Source organism: Oncorhynchus tshawytscha, linkage group LG01 (genome assembly GCF_018296145.1).
Source record: "Oncorhynchus tshawytscha isolate Ot180627B linkage group LG01, Otsh_v2.0, whole genome shotgun sequence".
NCBI lineage: Eukaryota > Metazoa > Chordata > Actinopteri > Salmoniformes > Salmonidae > Oncorhynchus > Oncorhynchus tshawytscha.
Genome location: NC_056429.1, coordinates 21,318,598 through 21,345,458, shown reverse-complemented (window position 1 = coordinate 21,345,458; position 26,861 = coordinate 21,318,598). Strand labels below are relative to the sequence as shown.

Sequence of the window (26,861 nt, the reverse complement as noted above, 5' to 3'; positions counted from 1 at the left end):
AACAAACACACACACACCAGGCCCAGTATGAGACACCAATCTGCCCAATACCAGACAAAAACAAGGGAGGGCCAGACATGGGATCCCAATAGCCGCATTGGCAGCCCACAAGGAGAGCTCCCACTAGTAGGGACTAACAGGGCAGGAGACTGAACTGTGAACCTCTCAGAGCTAGTTAAATGGTCCTGTTCAATAGTTAATTCTGTAAAAAAATATTATAGCCGGTTATTTTTTAAATGGGGGCCCATTAGCCAGAAACCCGAGCCTCTGCAGAGTCCTCAACGGATATTCTGGTTTTCAGGGAAAATGGCCTCGTCATGCGACTTCCGCTTTTGGATATTAACAAGATGACGCGCCATCTCAACTCCTCTTCCACATTTATTGGATTGTTTGAACATTGCAGAAGAGAACATTGACAGTTCTCTTCTTGTAGGGGATTTACACTTTACATGTTTTGTTCATATTTTTGTTAAGTTTTGGTCCAATGTTTCATGAGCTGAAATAAATCCCAGAAATGTTCCATACTCACAAGCTTATTTCTCAAATTTTGTGAACAAATTTCTTTACATCCCTGTTAGTGATCACTTCTCCTTTGGCAAGATAATCCATCCACATGACAGGTGTGGCATCTCAAGAAGCTTAAAACAGCATGATCCTTACACATGTACACCTTGTGCTGGGGACAATAAAAAAAGGCCACTAAAATAAGCAGTTTTGCCACACCACCACAGACATCTGGAGGAAGCGTGCAATTGGCATGCTGACTGCAGGAATATCCATAAGAGCTGTTGCCAAAGAACTGAATGTTAATTTCTCTACTATAAATCGGCCTCCAAAGTGGTTTTAGAGAATTTGGCAGCACATCCAACCGGTCTCACAATCGCAGACCACATGTATGGTGTCGTGTGGGTGAGAGTTTTCCTGATGTCTTTCGTTGTGAACAGAGTGCCCCATGGTGGAGGTGGGGTTATGGTATGGGCAGGCATAAGCTACAGACAACTTAATGGCATTTTGAGTGCACAGATACCATGAGATCATGAGGCCCATTGTTGTGCAATTCATCTGCCGCCATCGCCTCATGTGTTCAGCATGACAATGCACGGCTCCATGTCGTAAGGACCTGTACACAATTCCTGGAATGCCATGCTTACTCAGACATGTCCCTCATCGTGCATGTTTGGGATGCTCTGGATCGACGTGTACACTACCGTTCAAAAAGTTCGGGGTCACCTAGGAATGTCCTTGTTTTTGAAAGAAAAGCAAATATGTGTCCATGAAAATGACGTCAAATTGATCAAAAATAAAGTGTAGACATTGTTAATGTTGCCTACTATTGTAGCTGGAAATGGCTGCTTTAATGGAAAATCTACATAGGAGTACAAATGCCCATTATCAGTAACCATCTCCTGTGATCCAATGGCACATTGTGTTAGCCTTTTAAAATGATAAACTTGGAATAGCTAATTGATCATTAGAAAACCCTTTTGCAATTATGTTAGCACAGCTCAAAACTGTTTCTGATTAAAGCACTACTAAAACTGTCTTTAGACTAGTTGAGTAACTGGAGCATCACATTTTATTAGTCACATGCACCGAACACAACAGGTGTAGACCTTAGTGAAAAACTTACTTATGAGCCCCTAAACGAATGCAGTTTTAAAAAAAATACAGATTAGAAGAGATAAAAGTAACAAGTAATTAAATAGGAGCATTTGTGGGTTCGATTACAGGCTCAGCTGGCCATAAACAAATAACTTCCTTCTGAAACTCAGTCTATAATTGTTCTGAGAAATTAAGGCTATTCCATGTGAGAAATTGCCAAGAAACTTAAGAGCTTGTACAAAGCTGTGTACTACCCCCTTTACAGAACAGCGCAAACTGGCCCTAACCAGAATAGAAAGAGTGGGAGGCCCGGGTGCACAACTGAGCAAGAGGACAAGTACATTAGTGTGTCTCGTTTGAGAAAGACGCCTCACAAGTCCTCAACTGGCAGCTTCATTAAAGAGTACCCGCAAAACACCAGCCTCAACATCAACAGTGAAGAGGCGACTCCAGCATACTGGCCTCCTAGGCAGAGTTGCAAAGAAAAAGCAATATCTCAGACTGGCCTACAAAAATACAAGATTGAGATGGGAAAAAGAACACCGACACTGGACAGAGGAAGACTGGAAAAAAGTGTTATGGACAGACAAATCTAAGTTTGAAGTGTTCAGATCAAAGAACATTCGTGAGACGGATTTAAAAAAATGAAGATGGAGGAGTGCTTGACGCCATCCGTCAAGCATGGTGGAGGAAATGTGTTGGTCTGGGGGTGCTTTGGTGATGGTAAAGTGGGAGATTTGTACAGGGTAAAAGGGATCTTGAAGGAAGGAAGGCTATCACTCCATTTTGCAACGCCATACCCTGTGGATGGTGCTTAATTGGAGCCAATTTCCTCCTACAACAGGACAATGACCCAAAGCACAGCTCCAAACTACGCAATAACTATTTAGGGAAGAAGTAGTCAGCTGGTATTCGGTCTATAATGGAGTGGCCAGCACAGTCACCGGCTCTCAACCCTATGGTACGTAAGAAGTGCCCATCAAGTCAATCCAACTTGTGGGAGGTGCTTCAGGAAGCATGGGGTGAAATCTCTTCAGATTACCTCAACAAGTTGACAACTAGAATGCAAAAGGTCTGCAAGGCTGTAATTGCTGCAAATGGAGGATTCTGACAAAAGCAAAGTTTGAAGGACAATTATTTCAATTTAAAAAATCATTATCTTGTCAATGTCTTGACTATATTTCCTATTCATTTTGCAACTAATTTCATGTATGTTTTCATGGAAAACAAGGACATTTCTAAGTGACCTCACTTTTGAATGGTATGACATCGTGTTCTAGTTCCCGTCAACATCCAGCAACTTTGCACAACCATTGAAGAGTGGGACAACACACCACAGGTCACAATCAACAGACTGATCAACTCTATGCGAAGAGCCTTTACCTTTATTTAACTAGACAAGTCAGTTAAGAACAAATTCTTATTTTCAATGACGGCCTAGGAATTATGGAACAGTGGGTGCCTGTTCAGGGGCAGAACGACAGATTTGAACCTTGTCAGCTCTGGGATTTGAACTTGCAACCTTTCGGTTACTAGTCCAACGCTCTAACCACTAGGCTACCCTGCCACCCCAAGATGCAAATGGTGGTCACACCAGATACTAACTGGTTCTGAGCCACACCCCTACATTTTTTTACGGTATCTGTGACCAACACATGCATATCTGTATTCCCAGTCATGGGAAATCCATTGATTAGGGCCTAATTAATTTATTTCAATTGACTGATTTCCTTACATGAACTCTAAAATCTTTAAAATGGTTGCATTTATATTTTTGTCAGTATACATTACATGGCCAAAACACATCTCATTCCAAAATCATTGGACATTAATATGGCATTGGTCCCCCATTTGCTGCTAAAGCCTCCAATCTTCTGGGAAGGCTTTCCACTAGATGTTGGAACATAGCGGCAAGCATTTGCTTCCATTCATGAGGTTGGGCACTGATGTTGGGTGATTAGGCCTTGCACGCAGTCGGCGGTCCAATTCATCCCAAAGGTGTTCGATGGGGTTGAGGTCAGGGCTCTGTGCAGGCCAGTCAAGTTCTTCCACTCCGATCTTGACAAACCATTTATGTACGGACCTCACTTTGTCATGCTGAAACAGGAAAAGGCCTTCCCCAAACTGTTGCCAAGAAGTTGGAAGCACAGAATTGTCTAGAATATCATTGTATGCTATAGCGTTAAAATTTCCCTTCACTAGAAACAAGTGGCCTAGCCCAAACCATGAAAACCATCCCCAGACCATTATTGCTCCTTACCAAACTTTACAGTTGGCACTATGTATTTGGGCAGGTAACGTTCTCCTGGCATCCGCCAAACCCAGATTCGTCTGTTGGACTGCCAGATGGTGAAGCAGGATTTATAACTCCAGAGAACGCGTTTCCACTGCTCCAGAGTCCAATAGCAGCGAACTTTACACACTCCAGCCGACACTTGGCATTGCGCATGGTGATCTTAGGCTTGTGTGCGGCTGCTCGGCCATGGAGACCCATTTCATGAAGCTCCTGACGAAGAGTTATTGTGCTGACGTTAATTCCAGAGGCAGTTTGGAAATCAGTAGTGAGTGTTGCAGAGGACAGATGATTTTTCCTCTCTACGCGCTTCAGCATTCGGCAATCGGAAAGGTGGCATCCTATGACTGTGCCACGTTGAAAGTCGGAGCGCTTCAGTAGGGGCCATTCTACTGCCAACGTTTGTCTATGGCGATTGCATGGCTGTGTGCTCGATTTTACACACCTGTCAGCAACGGGTGTGGCTGAAATAGCTGAAACCAACTCATTTGAAGGGGTGTCCACATATATGAAACACTGCATTGCATAAAGTAATTATTTTAAGCCTGCTATGCTAGCCAGAGACAAACTATAGAGAGACTAAGCTATAACTCACCTAGTACTATTAGCGTTTTGGTCTCAAGTCTTACGGCTGAAATCCCACTACCGGGATTGATATGACAACAGCCAGTGAAAGTGCAGGGTGCCAAATACAAACAGAAATCTCATTATTAAAATTCCTCAAACATACAAGTATTTTACACCATTTTAAAGATAAACTTGTTAATCCCACCAGTGTCCGATTTCAAAAAGGCTTTACGATGAAAGCACGCCAAATGATTATGTTAAGTCACAGAAAAAAACAAAGCCATTTTCCAGTCAATTAGAGGAGTCACAAAAAGCAGAAAGAGAAAAATTAATCACTAAACGTTGATGATCTTCATCAGTTGACACCCATAGGACTTCATGTTACACAAAACATGTATGTTTTGTTCTATAAAATTCATAGTTATTACCAAAAATCTCATTTTACATTGGCGTGTTATGTTCAGTAGTTCCAAAACATGATTTTGCAGAGAGCCACATCAATTTACAGAAATACTCATAATAAACATTGATAAAAGATACAAGTGTTATACATGGAATTATAGATTCACTTAGCCTTAACCTGTTTGGGATAGGGGGCAGCATTTTTACATTCCCGGAGTAAACTGCCTGCTACTCAGGCCCAGAAGCTAAGATATGGAAACTATATTTATTAGGTGTACTCTGGCATTTAGAAAACCCCATCCTGAAGGTATTCATAAATTTCAAATGAATAAATAAATTCACATTTCAAAGTGTTGAGATTTGTCAGTTGGTCAGTAAACACTGTTGCTCTTAAATCAGTGGGGCTTCCTCTTCCATCCACCTGAAGTGCAGTACCATGAGGATTTGGCTGAGGCTGGTACCATGGCCATGCGTGGCTATTGACTAAAGAAGTATTTGGTCATAAACAGTCCCCACTGAACTCCAAGAAGGTTCCACCCACAGCTTTGTGCTGTTGACCGTAGACACCACAGTGCTCTATGGTCAGCCTAACACCAGGCCACATGATCCTACGCTTCTCTGTTGCTATTTCAGTTTTATACGTCTTTGAAAGGCTTCAAAATATTGACAGGGATTACCTATAGTTCCAGTCTTGTCATGATGACCTTTCAATTGTTTTTTATTAAAACCCTTATGGCTGGGGGCAGTATTGAGTAGCTTGGATGAATAAGGTGTCCGGAGTAAACTGCCTGCTAACTCAGGCCCAGAAGCGAAGATATGCATATTATTAGTAGATTTGGATAGAAAACACTGACGTTTCTAAAACTGTTTGAATGATGTCTGAGTATAACAGAACTCATATGGCAGGCAAAAACCTGAGAAAAATCCAACCAGGAAGTGGGAAATCTGAGGTTTGTAGTTTTTCAACTCATTACCTATCGAATATACAATGTCTATGGTTCTCATATTGCACTTCCTATGGCTTCCACTAGATGTCAACAGTCTTTAGAACGTTGTTCGAGGCTTCTACTGTGAATTGGGGGCGAATGAGAGCTGAATCAACCAGAGGCCTGCCAGAGTGCCATGAGCTGATCACGCGCGCACACGTTAGAGCGACCTGCGTTCCATTGCAATTCTAAAGACAAAGGAATTCTCTGGTTGGAACATTATTGAAGATTTGTTAAAAACATCCTAAAGATTGATTCTATACATCGTTTGACATGTTTCTACAAACTGTAATATAATTTTTTGAACTTTGAACTTGCCCGCGCCTCGTGAGTTTGGATTGGTTTACCAAACTGGCTAACAAAAGGAGGTATTTGGACATAAATGGACTTTATCGAACAAAACAAAAATGTATTCTGGAACTGGGATTCCTGGGAGTGCATTCTGATGAAGATCGTCAAAGGTAAGTGAATATTTATAAAGCTATTTCTGACTCCACAACATGGCGGATATCTGCATGGCTTGTTTGTGTGTCTGAGCTCTATACTCAGATTATTGCATGGTTTGCTTTTTCCATAAAGCTTTTTTGAAATCTGACAGTGGTTGCATTAAGGAGAAGTATATCTAATTCTGTGCTAAATAGTTGTCTTTCAATGTTTATTATAAGTATTTCTGTAAATTGATGTGGCTCTCTGAAAAATGTGCTTGATGTTTTCGAGGCACAACATTACTGACCATAAAGCGCCAATGTAAACAGATTTTTGGATATAAATATGAACTTTATCGAACAAAACACACATGTATTGTGTAACATGAAGTCCTATGGAGTGCCATCTGATGAAGATCAAAGGTTAGTGATTAATTTTCTCTATTTCTGCTTTTTGTGACTCCTCTCTTTGGCTGGAATATGGCTGTGTGTGTTTTTGTGACTAGGCGCTGACCTAACAATCATATGGTGTGCTTTCACTGTAGTCTTTTTTTAAAAATCGGACACGATGGGCAGATTAACAAGACGTTAAGCTTTAATTTGGTGTATTGCACTTGTGAATGTATGAAAGTTACATATTTCAAAAAATATATTTTTGAATTTCGCTCTCTGCTTTTCAGCGGAATGTTGTCGAGGGGTTCCCATAAGAAGTTAATGCAACCGGTGTGTCAGATTTTAAAAAAGCTTTACGGAAAAAAGCACACCATGCAATAATCTGAGTACAGCGCTCAAACACAAAAACAAGCCATACAGATACCTGCCATGTTGTGGAATCAACAGAAGTCAGAAATAGCATTATAAATATTCACTAGTCGTGCTGTAAATTCACAGACAACACAAAGATTCCTTGATGCCCTTCCAGACTCCCTCTGCCTACCCAAGGACGTCAGAGGACAAAAATCCATTAACCACCTAACTGAGGAACTCAATTTAACCTTGCGCAATACCCTAGATGCAGTTGCACCCCTAAAAACTAAAAACATTTCTCATAAGAAACTAGCTCCCTGGTAAACAGAAAATACCCAAGCTTCCAGAAAATTGGAACGGAAATGGCGCCACGCCAAACTAGAAGTCTTCCGACTAGCTTGGAAAGACCGTACCGTGCAGTATCGAAGAGCCCTCACTGCTGCTCGATCATCATTTTCTACCAACTTAATTGAGGAAAATAAGAACAATCAAAATTTATTTTTGATAGAGTCGCAAAGCTAACTAAAAAGCAGCATTCCCCAAGTGAGGATGGCTTTCACTTCAGCAGTAATAAATTCATGAACTTCTTTGAGGAAAAGATCATGATTATTAGAAAGCAAATTAGACTCCTCTTTAAATCTGCGTATTCCTCCAAAGCTCAGTTGTCCTGAGTCTGCACAACTCTGCCAGGACCTAGGATCAAGAGAGACACTCAAGTGTTTAAGTACTACTAATGATGAAAATAATCATGGCCTCTAAACCTTCAAGCTGCATACTGGACCCTATTACAACTAAACTACTGAAAGAGCTGCTTCCTGTGCTTGGCCCTCCTATGTTGAACATAATAAAAGGCTCTCTATCCACCGGATGTGTACCAAACTCACTGAAAGTGGCAGTAATAAAGCCTCTTGAAAAAGCCAAACCGTGACCCAGAAAATATAAAAAACTAAAAATCGGCCTATATCGAATCTTCCATTCCTCTCAAAACTTTTAGAAAAAGCTGTTGCGCAGCAACTCACTGCCTTCCTGAAGACAAACAATGTATACGAAATGCTTCAGTCTGGTTTTAGACCCCATCATAGCACTGACACTGCACTTGTGAAGGTGGTAAATTACCTTTTAATGGCATCTGTCCTCGTGCTCCTAGGCCTTAGTGCTGCTTTTGATACCGTCGATCACCACATTCTTTTGGAGAAATTGGAAACCCAAATTGGTCTACACGGACAAGTTCTGGCCTGGTTTAGATCTTATCTGTCGGAAAGATATCAGTTTGTCTCTGAATGGCTTGTCCTCTGACAAATCAACTGTAAATTTCGGTGTTCCTCAAGGTTCCGTTTTAGGACCACTATTGTTTTCACTATATATTTTACCTCTTGGGGATGTCATTCGAAAACATAATGTTAACTTTCACTGCTACGCAGATGACACACGGCTGTACATTTCAATGAAACATGGTGATGCCCAAAAATTTCCCTCGCTAGAAGCCTGTGTTTCAGACATAAGGAAGTGGATGGCTGCAAACTTTCTACTTTTAAACTTGAACAAAACAGAGATGCTTGTTCTAGGTCCCAAGAAACAAAGATCTTCTGTTGAATCTGACAATTAATCTTGATGGTTGTACAGTCATCTCAAATAAAACTGAAGGACCTCGGCATTACTCTGGACCCTGATTTCTCTTTTGACGAACATATCAATACTGTTTCAAGGACAGCTTTTTTCCATCTACGTAACATTGCAAAAATCAGAAACTTTGTCCAAAAAGGCAGAAAAATTAATCCATGCTTTTGTTACTTTAGGTTAGACTACTGCAATGCTCTACTTTCCAGCTACCTGGATAAAGCACTAAATAAACTTCAGTTAATGCTAAATACGGCTGCTAGAATCCTGACTAGAACCAAAAAATGCGATCATATTACTCCAGTGCTAGCCTCCCTACACTGGCTTCCTGTTAAGGCAAGGGCTGATTTCAAGGTTTTACTGCTAACCTACAAAGCATTACATGGGCTTGCTCCTACTTATCTCTCTGATTTGGTCCTGCTGTACATACCTACACGTACGCTACCGTCACAAGACACAGGCCTCCTAATTGTCCCTAGAATTTCTAAGCAAACAGCTGGAGGCAGGGCTTTCTCCTATACAGCTCCATTTTTATGGAATGGTCTGCCTACCCATGTGAGAGACGCAGACTCGGTCTCAACCTTTAAGTCTTTACTGAAGACTCATCTCTTCAGTGGGTCATATGATTGAGTGTAGTCTGGCGCAGGAGTGTGAAGGTGAAAGGAAAGGCTCTGGAGTAATGAACCGCCCTTGCCGTCTCTGCCTGGCCGGTTCCCCTCGTTCCACTGGGATTCTCTGCCTCAAACCCTATTACAGGGGCTGAGTCACTGGCTTACTGGTGCTCTTTCATGCTGTCCCTAGGAGGGGTGCGTCACTTGGGTGGGTTGAGTCACTTATGTGATCTTCCTGTCTGGGTTGGCGCCCCCCCTTGGGTTGTGCCGTGATGGAGATCTTTGTGGGCTATACTCGGCCTTGTCTCAGGATGGTAAGTTGGTGGTTGAAGATATCCCTCTAGTGGTGTGGGGGCTGTGCTTTGGCAAAGTGGGTGGAGTTATATCCTTCCTGTTTGGCCTTGTCCGGGGGTATCATCGGATGGGGCCACAGTGTCTCCTGACCCCTCCTGTCTCAGCCTCCAGTATTTATACTGCAGTAGTTTGTGTCGGGGGGCTAGGGTCAGTTTGTTATATCTGGAGTACTTCTACTGTCTTATCCGGTGTCCTGTGTGAATTTAAGTATGCTCTCTCTAATTCTCCCTCTCTCGGAGGAGGACCTGAGCCCTCGGACCATGCCTCAGGACTACCTGGCATGATGACTCCTTGCTGTCCCCAGTCCACCTGGCCATGCTGCTGCTCCAGTTTCAACTGTTCTGCCTGCGGCTATGGAATCCTGACCTGTTCACCGGACGTGCTACCTGTCCCAGACCTGCGGTGTTCAACTCTCTAGAGACAGCAGAAGTGGTAGAGATACTCTTAATGATCGGCTATGAAAAGCGAACTGACATTTACTCCTGAGGTGCTGACTTGCTGGTATATTATGCATGGTATACCATGCTGGTCATTTATGAACATTTGAACATCTTGGCCATGTTCTGTTATAATCTCCAACCGGCACAGCCAGAAGAGGACTGGCCACCCCTCATAACCTGGCTCCTCTAGGTTTCTTCCAAGGTTTTGGCCTTTCTAGTGAGTTTTTCCTAGCCACCGTGTTTCTACATCTGCATTGCTTGCTGTTTGGGGTTTTAGGCTGTGTTTCTGTACAGCATATAGATATCAGCTGATGTACGAAGGGCTATATAAAGAAATTTGATGATCATCAGAATGCATTCCCAGGAATCCCAGTTCCACAATAAATGATTGTTTTGTTCGATACAGTCTATCATTTATGTCCAAATACCTCCTTGTTCTCACATTTAGTTCACAAATCCAAATCATTGAAGCGCGATCACTAGGTCCAGACGAAAAGTCAAAAGGTTCCGTTACAGTCCGTAGAAACATGTCAAACCAATGTATAGAATCAATCTTTAGGATGTTAACATAAATCTTCAATAATGTTCCAACCAGAGAATTCCTTTGTCTTTAGAAATTAAAAAGGAACGCAGCTACCTCTCACGGGAGCGCAAATGATCAGCTCATGGCGGACACCTGATTGAAAGAGCTCTCATTCCCTCCTCCTTCATAGTAGACGCCTTAAACAAGGTTCTAAATTACTGTTGACATCTAGTGGAAGCCTTAGGAAGTGCATTATGACCCCATAGACACGGTATATTCGATAGGCAATGAGTTGAAAAACTACAAACCTCAGATTTCCCACTTCCTGGTTGGATTTTTTCTCAGGTTTTTGCCTGCCATATGAGTTCTGTTGTTATACTCACAGACATCATTTAAACAGTTTTAGAAACCTCAGTGTTTTCTATCCAAATCTACTAATAATATGCATATCTTCACATCTGGGCCTGAGTAGCAGGCAGTTTACTCCAGGCACCTTATCCAAGCTACTCAATACTGCCCCCCAGCCATAAGAGGTTTTAATAAAAACAATTGAAAGGTCACCATGACAAGACAAACTATAGATAATCCCTGCCAATATTTTGAAGCCTTTCAAAGAAGTATAAAACTGAAATAGCAACAGAGAAGCGTAGGATCATGTGGCCTGGTGTTAGGCTTCATACTTAGGGCATTAGGAATGTTGATGACTGAATGTTCTTGGCCAGAAACAGGAAAGGGAAGTTTGGGACCCCACTTCCCTTTGGCCCATTTCCTCAAAATTCAAAAAGGGGACAATTCATTTGGTCAACCTCAAAATCAATGTACAAGAGTGTGTGTGAACCAGTTTGTGTAGGCGCTAACAGTTGTAAACCAGTTTCCTACATTTATTTGTGCCCTTTCTAAAATGTTCTCCTTGTGATGTTTGCCATGTAAATGTGTGTAATTAATATATATGCGCTCACCAGTCTCTGTGTGTGTGGGCTGTTCAGTAAGGATGTCTGTGAGTTTGTTGGTGAGCTCAGTGTTGGCCCCAATCTCCTCTTCCCGCTCACCGGCTGACTCCTCTGATGACTCACTGAGGGGAAAGAAGTTACAAATAATGTTAAGTGGATTCCCGGTCCTGTCCTACTGTCATGTCTAAAGATGGAGGAAGCTTTTCAGTGTCAGAAAAAGAATCTAGCTGTGCTCGAATACCCACACTAACATACTGTATACTACATATTATTAGTTCATTTTAGTATACTGGAAACGAATGGTATCCTTTCAGTTGAGCGTACTAGAGCTTCGCCTGTCTACCGGAAGTTGATGCTGTTGCTATGCAACCTCTAGTTTGTTTAACTTCTCTAGTGTAGGGGGTAGCATTTGGAATTTTGGATGAAAAGCGTGCCCAAATTAAACTGCCTTCTACTCAGGCCCAGAAGACAAGATATGCATATAATGAGTAGATTTGGATAGAAAACAAAAGTTTCCAAAACTGTTAAAATAATGTCTGCGAGTATAACAGAAATTATTTGGCAGGTGAAAACCTGAGAAAAATCCACTCAGGAAGTTGGATTTTTTTGTTGTTGTAGTTTTCTATTCAATGCCATTACAGTATCCATTGATTTAGGACTCAAATTGCAGTTCCTATGCCTTCCACTAGATGTCAGTCTTAAGAAAATGAGTGAGTAAGAGCAGTCTGAATGAGTGACCCTGCCGTGTCACAGAGCTTTTTCATGCGCGCGACCGAGAGAGTGCCTTTCTTGTTTACCTTTAATATCGGCGACGTTATTGTCCGGTTGAAATATTATCGATTATTTAGGCTAAAAACAACCTGAGGGTTGCATATAAACATTGTTTAACATGTTTCTATGAACTTTACGGATACAATTTGGATTTTCTTTGTCTGCCTGTTTTGACTGCGTTTGAGCCTGTGGATTACTGAAGAAAACGAGAACAAAACGGAGGTTTTCGGATATAAAGAGAGACTTTATCGAACAAAAAGGAACATTTATTGAATAAATTAATGTCTTGAGTGCAATCATATGAAGATCAAAGGTAAGTGATTAATTTGATCTCCATTTCTGACTTGTGTAACTCTTCTACTTGGCTGGTTACTGTTTGTAATGATTTGTCTGCTGGGCTATGTTCTCAAATAATTATAAGGTATGCTTTCACCGTAAAGCATTTTTGAAATCTGACACAGTGGTTGGATTCACAAGAAGTTTATCTTTAAACACATGTAAAATAGTTGTATCTTTTCTGAATTTTTATAATGAGTATTTCTGTATTTGGCGCTCTGTAATCTCACTGGATGTTGGTCAGGTGGGACGCGTCCCACATACCCTAGAGAGGTTAAAACCTCTTAAGCCTACCCCCTACTTTTTCGAACATTCTGTTAAAAATCGCGCAACATTTTGGCGTCCTGCTACTCATGCCAGGAATATAGTATATGCATATGATTAGTATGTGTGTATAGAAAACTCTAACGTTTCTAAAACTGGTTAAATCACGGCTGTGACTATAACAGAACGTCTGTTTCATCGAAAAGCGCAGGAAAATCTGATCACTGAAAGTGGAAAAAAATATCCATGCGCCACTTCAACCCATTGTTAAAGGTGAACCGTATTAAATGAGGCCGAGGTTGCAGTACCTACAGCTTCCACAGGATGTATAGAGTCTTCTCATTTGATTCGGATTTGATTCTTGGTAGAACCGACCAAAGGGAACCGATTCCCTCCGACCTCCAACTTGATGTATTGGCTGAGTTTTTCCCGGACATTTTTTCCAGACGACCACCTATCGAATTTACATCGCCTCCTGATGATTTTTATCGCTTATTAACGTGTACTAATACCTAAAGTTGCATTAGAAAAGTATTTCGAAGTGTTTTGTGAAAGTTTATCGTCAACTTTTTAACTTTAAAAAAATGACGTTACGTTATGAAACGCTATTTTTTTCCGTTTATCACACAGTCTTCATAGATCGATATCTAGGCTATATATGGACCGATTTAATCGAAAAAAAGACCCAGTATTGATTATGGGACATCAAGGAGTGCCAACAAAGAAGATGGTCAAAGGTAATGAATGTTTTATATTTTATTGTGCGGTTTGTGTAGCGCCGACTATGCTAATTCTTTTGTTTACATCCCCTACGGGTCTTTTGGGGTGTTACATGCTATCAGATAATAGCTTCTCATGCTTTCGCCGAAAAGCATTTTAAAAATCTGACTTGGTGCCTGGATTCACAACGAGTGTAGCTTTAATTCAATACCAAGCATGTGTATTTTAATGAACGTTTGCGTTTTAACTAATACTATTAGCGTTTAGCGTAGCGCATTTGCATTTCCAGAGCTCTAGTTGGGACGTCTGCGTCTCAAGTAGGAGCAAGAGGTTAAGGAGAAGTTTATCTAAAGTTCCATGCATAACACTTGAATTTAACATTTATAATGAGTATTTCTGTGAATTGATGTGGCTCTCTGCAAAATCACTGCATGTTTTGGAACTACTGAACATAACACGCCAATGTAAAATAAGATTTTTGGATATAAATATTAACTTTACCGAACAAAACATACATGTATTGTGTAACATGAAGTCCTATGAGTGTCATCTGATGAAGATCAAAGGTTATTGATTCATTTTCTCTTTATTTCTGCTTTTTGTGACTCATCTCTTTAGCTGGAAAAATGGCTGGGTTTTTCAGTGACTTGGTGGTGACCTAACAATCGTTTGTGGAGCTTTCGCTGTAAAGCATTTTTTAAATCAGACACTGTGGCTGGATTAACCTCTCTGCGCACCGAACCTGTTAGCGGGATTAAATTCGACAACATACGGTGATCGCTACTTAAATAGTCATAAACATTCATGAAAATACACGTCTCTCCCATATTTCGAAAGCCTCAAATCATGCTAATCCAACTGCGTTGTCAGATTTAAAAAAGGATTTACTGCGAAATAATACGATGCGATTATCTGAGGATAGAGCCCCATTAAAAAAAAACTATTTCAACCAGTACAGGCGTAACAAAATCACAAACTGCAATAAAATAAATAGTTTACCTTTTGACGATCTTCCTCTGTTTGCAATCCCAATGCTCATTGTTACACAATGAATGGTCGGTCTTTTGTTTGATAAAATTCATTTTTATAGCCTAACACAAAACATTTTGTGAACCGCTTGTGTCGTGAATTCCGTCTCATTCAATTTGACGACACATTCAACGTAAATACACACACTAAACGTGACTTTTCCAGTCATGTTTGGTTTCATTGCAATCAACTGGTTTGTTTGTAACACAACCAAACTTCATGGGTCATTTCGCGGGACGTATTGACTGAAAGAAACCGATTTGAAGAAAACAAGTAATGACATCATTGTGCACCAATGATATGACAGCTGTTTCATTGATTGACTGTATTTTAACCCAATGACCACTGATAGTCTTGAAATCTAGCTGGGTAGATAGCCAATGAGCTGAGGTAAACGGCAATATGTAATGGTTGTGTTGGAAGACCAGCCCATGTAGTACTCCGGCGTAAAGAGGGTCATTTGCCATTGAAGATTCATACTGGAAGGAGCGCATGTTACGCACGGCACTTTTTTTGGTAAAGCGCATCTTCAGCGTATCAATCAGTATATGGACGAAGTCAGGGAAAGCTAAATCTAAGTCTAGAGATATACAGATGTACACACAATTTTAGAAGAAATTGATCAGGAAAGTGAGACAGATTGTTGGAGCTTTGATTCCCAAATGGAGGAATATTTTTTGAATGGAGAGGACATAGTTTTGGACTGGTAAGTTCTTCTCATGCTAATGCCGTTGTTTGAAATTAATAATATAAAATATTATTTGTGATTTTTTTTATTTTTAGTAGCAATATATAAGAATGTAATGAAATGTGTACGTTGTACACGTTGGCTATACATTGTGGGTGGGGGTATATTTGTATGTATGTTTATGACCCATAGCCCATGTGTGTGTGTGTGATATATATATATATATATATATATATATATATATAGAGGATTAGAGGGAGCATGGCCGAGATGCGTGTGTCTGCCGCTCCACCCCACCTCACCCCCACATGAAATAGCCTATTGAGGCTTTTCAGGGGAGGGCAGGCCCACAACAATGGCCAAAGTGAAATGGAGACAGTAGATACAGCTGGTCTGTCATAATATAATAGAGACAGTAGATCTAGCTGAAATGTCATAATATAAAATAGACAGTAGATCTAGCAGGTCTATAATATTATATTCAACATTATGTTCCCTGTACTCTATATATATTTGTTTATTATACCTGTTGATACAGGGCTCATATGTGAAACTATTCTAACTGAACATTTTATTTTACAGTGACACTGACTCCGAATGGGAGCCCCCAATGCCAAGGTGTCCATCCCCCACTGAAGCTGGTTCATCCAGCTCCTGCCACAAGTGGTGTTCATCTGCCCAAATGTATTTCTGCAGGCATGGATGTGCCTCAGGGCCAAAAGGGCACAGCATGGAGGCGTCGCTGTGTTCTTTGCAAAATTAAGTCCCCCATCACCTGCACCACATGCTTGGTGACCCTCTGCTTTACAGCAGAAAGAGACTGCTATGGCACCTGGCATCAGCAGCACAATATTGTGTAGAGGACTGAGGGTCTTCCAAATATTGAAAGTGTTATTTTGTAAATGTATATATATTTTTTTCATGTTTTTTCTCAATTTTCTTTTTTGGGGGGGGTGGTGTGTTAGAATACTATTTTGGCATTTTGTATATAGTTATTCCATTCAAAATGTACAGCGTCACCAATTTGGCCACTTGGGTACATTTGGGCTACTTGTGTGGGACACCTGGGTGACTCATTTTGGAAGTTATCATTCTGAAACTTTGCACAAGTACTGTTGCCCTCATGTTTTTCACTGAAATCGTCCCCATCATCCTATCTGAATGTTTGTTTTGTCTTCTTCATTTTAAAGTTGATGATACAACAATAAAAAAAAATGTTTCTCTTTCATTGTTTTATCTAAACCAGATCTATTGCGTTATATTCTCCTACATTCAATTCACATTTTACACAAACTTCAGTGTTTTCTTTCAAATGAAACCAAGAATATGCATATCCTTGGTTCTGGGCCTGAGCTACAGGCAGTTAGATTTGGGTATGTCTTCAGGCGGAAATTGAAAAAAGTAGGGGGGATAGCTGTGAGAGGTTAACAAGAATTTTATCTTTAAAATGGTGCCTAATACTTGTACGTTTGAGAAATTTGATTTATTAGATCTGTTGATTTGTATTTGGCGCCCTGCAATTTCATTGGCAAGGGGTTCTCAAGTCAATCAACGTTGGGTAGTTAATATACTGCCTGGCAAGTTTGATGTATTAGTAGCCAACTAACATTAGGTGCATACTGCTGTAATGCTATGCGGTTGTCAGCCAACATAAGGTAGGTGTTATTTGAAAATGTATTACATTTAAACATTTTCTTTCTGAAAAGTTATGAAGCCATGCCCATTTTCGGAAGAATTGCATTATGGGACCTAAAAGCACAGAAATCGTGTCCACTGCATGTATACGTCATATTTTGGCGCATTTAGTACACCATCCGGGAACTTTTGGCATACTGACTATGACCAATAAGCATACTTTATACTCACAACATGGATCTTGTTAATAACTGACAGCAAATTGTTTCGAAACCAGTTTAAAATGTTGACATGACAAAGTGTAAGGATTGTGCTGAATGTAGTAGGTCAAATATGTCTAAGAAGTCATTTGATGTGGGGGTGTTAAGATAGGAAACAATGACCTGCACCCTGTCACTACCAGATCGCATCATTCCCATGTGACGAGAGCCTTTCGATCAAGTCCAAACAAGAGTCACGCAATCAAACCAGATAATGGTTTCAGTCTAGGTACGTACTTGGCTATGAAATCCACAGCGACGTCATCCAGTGAGGCGACGCTGTCCCCGGTGCCACAGGATGACTGCGGGTAGCTGACTTCCCTGGGGGGGTCCATGGCTGTGGACATGGCAGTAGGCTCACACACAGTCACTGCAAGGGGGGGAAAATGGAGAAAGGGGACAGGGTAAGACACAGCATGACTCATTCACACATGACCCACACACAAATCTCAGGGACCGAGTTTCCCCAGCTGTAAGTGTGAAGTTGTCAGGCTTCGAGAGTGTGACAAAATGAGCATTAGTCCTTCCTTAGAGCAGGGGTTCCTAAACTTTCACTCAGGCCCCCAACCAGCATTGGGGAACATCCCACACCCAGTCTATTTCTATGGACACAAGCACAGTTCATGACAAACTGTTCACACCCCTCTTGTTGGTTGAGAGAAAAATTTAGCAGATTTAAAGCTAATTTCCTGCAATTCTACACATTGTCATTTGGTGCAGTGAATTTTGCTGAAGGCATAAAGGCTTGCAGTCCTTTTTTTTTTAAATCCAGTGTTGCGCCGTTGGCGGTAGGTGCACTTGATTCAGAAGCTCGACGCACCGGTAGGCAAAGTGTTCACATTTTGAACCATTTCATTTGTCTGAAAAGACAATTCTGGACCGGAGGATCTCTGGCTAAAATCGAGTACGCCTACTGCGCTGGCCAATCGTATAGCTCAAATCACCATGCCTGCCTACCTACAGCTTCCATGACCCGGCCACAGCAAAGTTTGATACTAGCCTATGTGAGATTTCTTAACTTTTAAAACCCTGACAAGAGAGACTTTCAAAGAATACAGCAAAGAGATGTTTTTATGAGTTATGTCTAAGTTTAACTCAGTATTGTCAACACTATTACAAAACACGGTTCTCTGTACTTCTAATCGCGCTGCAGTTGCAATGAATGAGTAGCCAAGTGTATCGATAGTCCTGCATTTTTATTATTATTAGCAGCTCATCATGTCTATTTTAATAGAGGAATTTTTCACTTTCTCTGGTCACACCAACAACATAAATTTTTCCCCCCCAGAGGCAGATGCAGTGCGACTTGAGTTTCGCCATTCGGTCGAAGACTGTGTCCCCTCTCTGGTCAGCCTCACTAGAGGAAAGGAAGGAAAGAGCAGAGACCGTGAGAGACGGACCATCTCTGCTGCATTAGTCTCAGCAGAGGGGGAGAGAGAGTGCAATGTTCAAAACAACTGGAAACCCTGAAATGTCAGACTTCCGACTTTTGAACGGTCATCCAACTCGGAAACTTGGGCATCTTTCTAGAGCTCCGACTTTCTGACCTGAAGTCCACTGACTTCATAATTTGACTTAGATTTTGTCAAGAGTTCAGTTATTTTGAAAGTACCATGACCATTTTAATTTATGCTCAGCTATGCCTCGCAAGTGTCACACCATCTTGTTTATTTTATTATCAAAGTTTGAGTTTTGAAATAGAACATGGTCTGAGAGGAACAATATTGGCAGGCCAGGCATATAGCCAATATGCTGTGAAAAATTTAAAAAAATGGATTAACCTGATTTAAGTCAAAACATGACTTAAAATATATTTGCGGTAGTTCTCTGCTTGCTTTTTGACTGCTAAAGTGATCTTAGGTCAGAAAAGATTGGTGATCACTGCTTTAACATATGCAATGACTGACATGACAAGAGGAAAACTGATGACACAATTTGAAATTGTACCCTTGTGCAATTTTGCACGCGCCACCGTTTGGAAACCACTGTCTTAGAATAGAACCCGCTGTAGCATGTGACTGCCAAACGGCTCACAAGGCTCCCACCACTGTGCTGCGTGTCACAGGGTCATGCTCTGGTCTCTGGATAAACATTAAAGAGTCTCAGAGTCATTACACTGCTTAGAGATCACTCAGAAAAGCTAAATAGTTTATCACCAAATGCTTTTATGGACATCTTTTAACAGTATTTTACAACAGTAAGTGTCGACAGAATTCAAATGGGTACTGATCCAAGAGACAGACAACAGGTGCCACTACAAAAACAGCTACTGTAGATTGAACTGTATTTAGTTTTTTAAACAATGAGGCTTCCTTTTAATTACTTTCAGCGAAAACAAATGATACCCTGATGAAGACAGCTTGTCTGTGGAAACATTAGGTTATGAAATTATTGCATTTGAGCTCCTTGAGTGTGCGGCTCTCCTTTTCTTTTAAGTGTTCTACTCCACGAGCTAGCACCTCGCCTAAACAGGTGTGGGTTTTTCACCTCCAGATTAACCATGTTTATTCAATGTGGTCATTTCCTAAAATCAGTAGAAGCCTCAATTAACATTTAGGCCTAATCGTGTTATGAAACCCCCTTTCAGAGATATAAAGCAATGTGAACACATGACGACAGCGGGACAGCAGAGGTTGCAGAAGATGGACTCATTTGGCTGGCTTGTATATCCTCTGGTTATTGAAATTCAATGGCTCCATCTGTGTGAGAGAGACTCAGAGCACAGTTTGGCCCCGTTGATGATCCGTTTGTTCCATTGTGGGAAGTTGCCCAAGAGGGGGAGAACTGAGCAGAGCGCACGTCCCATTTCTGTCACCAACACGGTACAGGAAACACGTCAGCGCTGTAAAATAAGCACGTAACCCCGGCCCACTTTCCATTATCGACTCTGTCCCCTTGTTAGAGAGCCAACACCGGCTATTTATCTAGGACTGGCTCTCTGTGCATTGAAAACACATACAAGCTGAGTACAATTAAGCAGGAGGAAAGAAAACCTCCATGGGGAGGTCACAAAGCAGAAACATTCTCCTGAGCCAGGGACAGGGTGCAGCAAACCCTTAAAGCCCAGCCAATTACATAACCTGGTGTTGAGTGGTTGGTTGTACATTTTTTGAGAAAGGTACAAATGTAACTAAAACCAATGTGATTCATGGTTTATGGGCTGTAGCTCAGCAGATCGAGATTCTACCTCCCAGTTCCCTCTGACACTGCCGTTAAAACCTCTAGTACCTCCCCATCCCGCATGTGGGAGCGTAATCATCGACTGACACTAATTAGCATAACGCAACGGACATAAATATTCCTAGAAAATATTCCTATTCATGAAAATCAAAAATGAAATATATTGAGACACAGCTTAGCCTTTTGTTAATCACCCGGTCATCTCAGATTTTCAAAATATGCTTTATAGGCAAAGCTCAAATCAAATCAAATTTTATTTGTCACTTACACATGGTTAGCAGATGTTAATGCGAGTGTAGCGAAATGCTTGTGCTTCTAGTTCCGACAATGCAGTAATAACCAACAAGTAATCTAGCTAACAACTCCAAAACTACTACCTTATAGACACAAGTGTAAGGGGATAAAGAATATGTACATAAAGATATATGAATGAGTGATGGTACAGAGCGGCATAGGCAAGATAAAGTAGATGGTATTGAGTGCAGTATATACATATGAGATGAGTATGTAAACAAAGTGGCATAGTTAAAGTGGCTAGTGATACATAAGGATGCAGTAGATGATATAGAGTACAGTATATACGTATACATATATGAATAATGTAGGGTATGTAAACATTATATTAGGTAGCATTGTTTAAAGTGGCTAGTGATATATTTTACATCATTTCCCATCAATTCCCATTATTAAAGTGGCTGGAGTTGAGTCAGTGTGTTGGCAGCAGCCACTCAATGTTAGTGGTGGCTGTTTAACAGTCTGATGGCCTTGAGATAGAAGCTGTTTTTCAGTCTCTCGGTCCCAGCTTTGATGCACCTGTACTGACCTCGCCTTCTGGATGATAGCGGGGTGAACAGGCAGTGGCTCGGGTGGTTGTTGTCCTTGATGATCTTTATGGCCTTCCTGTGACATCGGGTGGTGTAGGTGTCCTGGAGGGCAGGTAGTTTGCCCCCGGTGATGCGTTGTGCAGACCTCACTACCCTCTGGAGAGCCTTACGGTTGTGGGCGGAGCAGTTGCCGTACCAGGCGGTGATACAGCCCGACAGGATGCTCTCGATTGTGCATCTGTAGAAGTTTGTGAGTGCTTTTGGAACTTCCGGCGCCGACAGAGATGGCCACCTCGCTTCGCATTCCTAGGAAACTATGCAGTTTTTTGTTTTTTTACGTGTTATTTCTTACATTGGTACCCCAGGTCATCTTAGGTTTCAATACATACAGTCGAGAAGAACTACTGAACATAAGAGCAGCGTCAACTCACCATCAGTACGACCAAGAATATGACTTTCGCGAAGCGGATCCTGTGTTCTGCCTTTCACCCAGGACAACGGAATGGATCCCAGCCGGCGACCCCAAAAAACGACTTCGTAAAAGGGGAAAACGAAGCGGTCTTCTGGTCAGACTCCGGAGACGGGCACATCGTGCACCACTCCCTAGCATTCTCCTTGCCAATGTCCAGTCTCTTGACAACAAGGTTGATGAAATCCGAGCAAGGGTAGCATTCCAGAGGGACATCAGAGACTAACGTTCTTTGCTTCACGGAAACATGGCTCACTGGAGAGACGCTATCGGAGTCTGTGCAGCCAGCTGGTTTCTCCACGCATCGCGCCGACAGAAACAAACATCTTTCTGGTAAGAGGGGCGGGGGCGTATGCTTCATGGTTAACGTGACGTGGTGTGGCCACAACAATATACAGGAACTCAAGTCCTTCTGTTCACCTGATTTAGAATTCCTCACAATCAAATGTCGACCGCATTATCTACCAAGGGAATTTTCTTCGATTATAATCACAGCTGTATATATTCCCCCCCAAGCAGACACATCGATGGCTCTGAACGAACTTTATTTGACTCTTTGCAAACAGGAATCCATATAGACAAGCATTTGTGTTTGTCGAAGTTTATTAAAAGCCTAGCATAGCATTTTGTCCAGCTAGCAGCAGGCGGCTTAGTCACGGAAATCAGAAAAGCAATCAAATTAAATAGTTTACCTTTCATGAGCTTCAGATGTTTTCACTCACGAGACTCCCGGTTAGATAGCAAATGTTCCTTTTTTCCAAAAACATTATTTTTGTAGGCGAAATAGCTCCGTTTGTTCTTCATGTTTGGCTGAGAAATCGCCCGGAAATTGCAGTCACGAAAACGCAGAAAAATATTCCAAATTAGCTCCATAATAATCAGAGACATGGCAAACGTTGTTTATAATCAATCCTCAAGGTGTTTTTCAAATATCTATTCGATAATATATCCACCGGGACAATTAGTTTTTCAGTAGGACCGATTGGAATAATGGCTACCTCTGTATTTTACACGAGAGTCACTCTGGGAGCCATCAGGTGACCACTTGCGCAATGTAGCCGCTTACGGGTATTCTTCAACATAAATGCGTAAAACTACGTCACAATGCTGTAGACACCTTCGGGAATACGGAGAAAGAGTAATCTGGTTGATAGCCCATTCACTGCTCAATAGGGACAGCGCTTTCAAACATGAGGCACTCCCGGATTGGATTTTTCTCAGGCTTTCACCTGCAACATCAGTTCTGTTATACTCAGACAATATTTTTACAGTTTTGGAAACTTTAGAGTGTTTTCTATCCTAAGCTGTCAATTATATGCATATTCTAGCATCTTGTCCTGACAAAATATCCGGTTTACTACGGGAACGTTATTTTTCCAAAAATGAAAATACTGCCCCCTAGTCACAAAAGGTTTTAACCTTGATAGACTTCTGCACATGACCCATTCCTGCAGTGCCTGGCTCAGCCAAGGAAGCAAATACCATGGAGTGAGTTCACCTCTTGCACCAGACACAACCCCTACAATAGCTGCCATTGTACTCTTCTTCCTACCACCAGTAACAGAGCAGCTGCAGATTCCCCATGGTCACACACTCAGACACAGCTGTGGCCAGGGTTCACGTTGCATAGCTGTAATGTATTATAGTGTGGGAGTTGTGTTGTGGTCCTTCTGGAGTTGGGAGGGGGTTCTCGTTTGACCTCTTCTCAATCACACATCACTCAAGCAGGCAGTTCCTCATGCTCAAGATTTACTCTGCAATACATGCATTGACCAAACAAGAACGAAAAAGCTTTCCACTTTGCTTCCACGTTTTCTATGTTATACTATTCATGTGTAACTTGCTCTGCAAAACACTAGTTAGTTGGTTGGTCTAAGCAAGTTGTAAATGTGCATTTTTTGTTGTTGTATTAGCCTCTAATACTAATCGCTAGCTAGCACTGAGAAAGAAAAAGTTTGCTAGCAAGGTTTTCCCTATAATACAGGTCATTACCAGTGGAATATATCAGCATTGTTTGTGCAAATCAAGTCAAATTTTATTTGTCACATACAAATGGTTAGCAGATGTTAATACGACTGTAGTGAAATGCTTGTGCTTCTAGTTCCGACCATGCAGTAATATCTAACAAGTAATCTAACAAAATAGCTTGTTCTTGAGAAGAAAAGGCAAAGAATATTCTAAAACCTGTCTGAATGTACCCATCTATTTAAATCCAATCAGGCTCCCATGGGAAACACTGACGAACATTTGTTACTACTGTCACAACTAGAGGTCGACCGATTAATCGGAATGGCCGATTAATTAGGGCCGATTTCAATTGTTCATAATCGGAAATCAGTATTTCTGATAGATTTTTTTATATATTTTTTTATACACCTTTATTTAACTAGGCAAGTCAGTTAAGAACAAATTCTTATTTTCAATGACGGCCTAGGAACGGTGGGTTAACTGCCTTGTTCAGGGGCAGAACGACAGATTTTTACCTTGTCTGCTCGGGGATTCAATCTTGCAACCATACAGTTAACTAGACCAACGCTCAAACCACCTGCCTCTCATTGGACTCCACGAGGAGCCTGCCCGTTACGCGAATGCAGTAAGAAGCCAAGGTAAGTTGCTAGCTAGCATTAAACTTATCTTATAAAAAACAATCATAAATAATCACTAGTTAACAACACATGGCTGATGATATTACTAGTTTATCTAGCGTGTCCTGAGTTGCATGTAATCGATGCGGTGCGCATTCACAAAAAAAGGACTGTCGTTGCTCCAACGTGTACCTAACCATAAATATCAATGCCTTTCTTAAAAATATATACTTGTGTATTGATTTCAAACCTGCATATTTAGTCAATATTGCCTGCTAACATTAATTTATTTTAACTAGGTAAATTGTGTCACTTCTCTTGCAACAGAGTCAGGGTATATGCAGCAGTTTGGGCTGCCTGGCTCGTTGCGAACTGTGTGAAGACCATTTCTTCCTAATAAAGATAGCCAACTTTGCCAAACAGGGGATGATTTAACAAAATCACAATCGTTGCACGACTGTACCTAACCATAAAACATCAATGCCTTTCTTAAAATCAATACACAGAAGTATATATTTTTAAACCTGCATTTTTAGCTAAAAGAAATCCAGGTTAGCAGGCAATATTAACAAGGTGAAATTGTGTCACTTCTCTTGCGTTCATTGCACGCAGAGTCAGGGTATGTGCAACAGTTTGGGCCGCCTGGCTCATTGCGAACTAAATTTGCCTGAATTTTACGTAATTATGACATAAAATTGAAGGTTGTACAATGTAACAGCAATATTTAGACTTAGGGATGCCACCCATTAGATAAAATACGAAACGGTTCCGTATTTCACTGAAAGAATAAACGTTTTGTTTTCGAAATGATAGTTTCCGGATTAGATCATATTAATGACCAAAGACTCGTATTTCTGTGTGTTATGTTATAACTAAGTCTATGATTTGATAGAGCAGTCTGACTGAGCAATGGTAGGCAGCAGCAGGCTCGTAAGCATTCATTCAAACAGCACTTTCGTGTGTTTTACCAGCAGCTCTTCAAGCATTGAGCTGTTTATGACTTCAAGCCTATCAACTCCCGAGGTTAGGCTGGTGTAACCGATGTGAAATGGCTGGCTAGTTAGCGGGGTGCATGCTAATAGCGTTTCAAACGTCACTCGCTCTGAGACTTGGAGGAGTTGTTTCCCTTGCTCTGCAAGGGCTGGGGATTTTGTGGAGCGATGGGTAACGATGCTTCGAGTTTGGCTGTTGTCGATGTGTTCCTGCTTCGAGCCCAGGTAGGGGTGAGAAGAGGGACAGAAGCTATACTGTTACACTGGCAATACTAAAGTGCCTATAAGAACATCCAATAGTCAAAGGTATATGAAATACAAATGGTAGAGAGAGAAATAGTCCTATAAATACTATATTAACTACAACTTAAAACCTAAACCCTCTTACCTTGGAATATTGAAGTCCCATGTTAAAAGGAATCACCATATGTTCTCATGTTCTGAGCAAGGAACTTAAAACTTTTTTAAATGGCACATATTGCACTTATACTTTCTTCTCCACTGTTTTTGCATTATTTAAACCAAATTGAACATGTGTCATTATTTATTTGAGGCTAAATAGATTTTTATTGATGTATATTAAGTTAGAATAAGTGTTCATTCAGTATTGTTGTAAATGTCATTATTACACACCCCAAAAAATATATATTAAAAAAATAATAAAAATCGACATCGGCTTTTTTTGGTCCTCCAATAATCGGTATTGGCGGTGAAAAATCATATTCGGTCGACCTCAAGTCACAGCCATCTCCCTTACTTTTCCATTCATCACCATGCCAAACAAAACTGCATTCCATGTGCCCACTGTATTCCAACCATAAAATTGTAATTATTCCCTTTCTATGATTATGACAGTTCACTCAAGCATTTTGAACTATAATCGCAAGTAAAAACGTAATTTTTTTGCTACAAAAATTGAGATTCAATTTTTTGCCCATATTGTGCAGTCCTAGTGGGTGCTATAGCCTACAGATCAGAAAAAGCTTGCTCACACACCCAAACTATTTAACAAGAGAAGAGGTAGATGGCATTCTTGATCATTCTGAATGCTGCCTTTGGGATGATCCTCAGGATGGAATGAGTGTTCCATTCCTCGCCCACTCTTTTGATGAGGTGATGTCACGTGAGTTGACAAGTCTCACGCAGCAGCCCTATAAGACCAATTTATGTTTGGATGTGACGGAACTAGTGTCACATGCAATGACAGTTTGTTTCTCATCCCCACCAGCTGTCGACCAAGGCTGTGTATTATTTACCTTCACAATCTGAAGATCAATACAAAACCAGGGGAAAAATAAATTGAGGCACTTCATCGTTGCATGATAGCAACCCATTTCCTTCTGTCCTGTTGATTTAGCCCTGACTAATTAAACTACATGGCTGTTAGGTGAGGTTTGTGGTCCTCAATTTGAAATGGGTGCGTCACCACCTGACCCAAAATGTGCAGTTCATTATAAAAATGGCTGAATGATGTTGCTCAACCCTGCTAAATCACCGGGGGCAAACTACCTGCCCTCCAGAACACCTACACCACCAGATGTTACAGGAAAGCCATAAAGATCAGAAAGGACAACAACCACCCGAGCCACTG

General features: G+C 41.1%; 1 protein-coding gene across 2 annotated transcripts in view; it reads right to left on the bottom strand.

The window, feature by feature from the left end:
• LOC112241811 (long-chain-fatty-acid--CoA ligase ACSBG2) overlaps window positions 1-26,861 on the bottom strand; it is a 58,722-nt gene that overhangs the window by 17,079 nt on the left and 14,782 nt on the right. For both annotated transcript variants that reach the window (XM_024409921.2, XM_024409868.2), the window contains exons 2-3: window positions 17,458-17,590; window positions 11,527-11,639 (exon numbers count right to left, since the gene is read on the bottom strand). In XM_024409921.2, coding sequence (XP_024265689.1) covers window positions 11,527-11,639; window positions 17,458-17,567 — 223 coding nt within the window. In that variant the 5' untranslated portion in view covers window positions 17,568-17,590. The remainder of the gene's footprint in view (window positions 1-11,526; window positions 11,640-17,457; window positions 17,591-26,861) is intronic.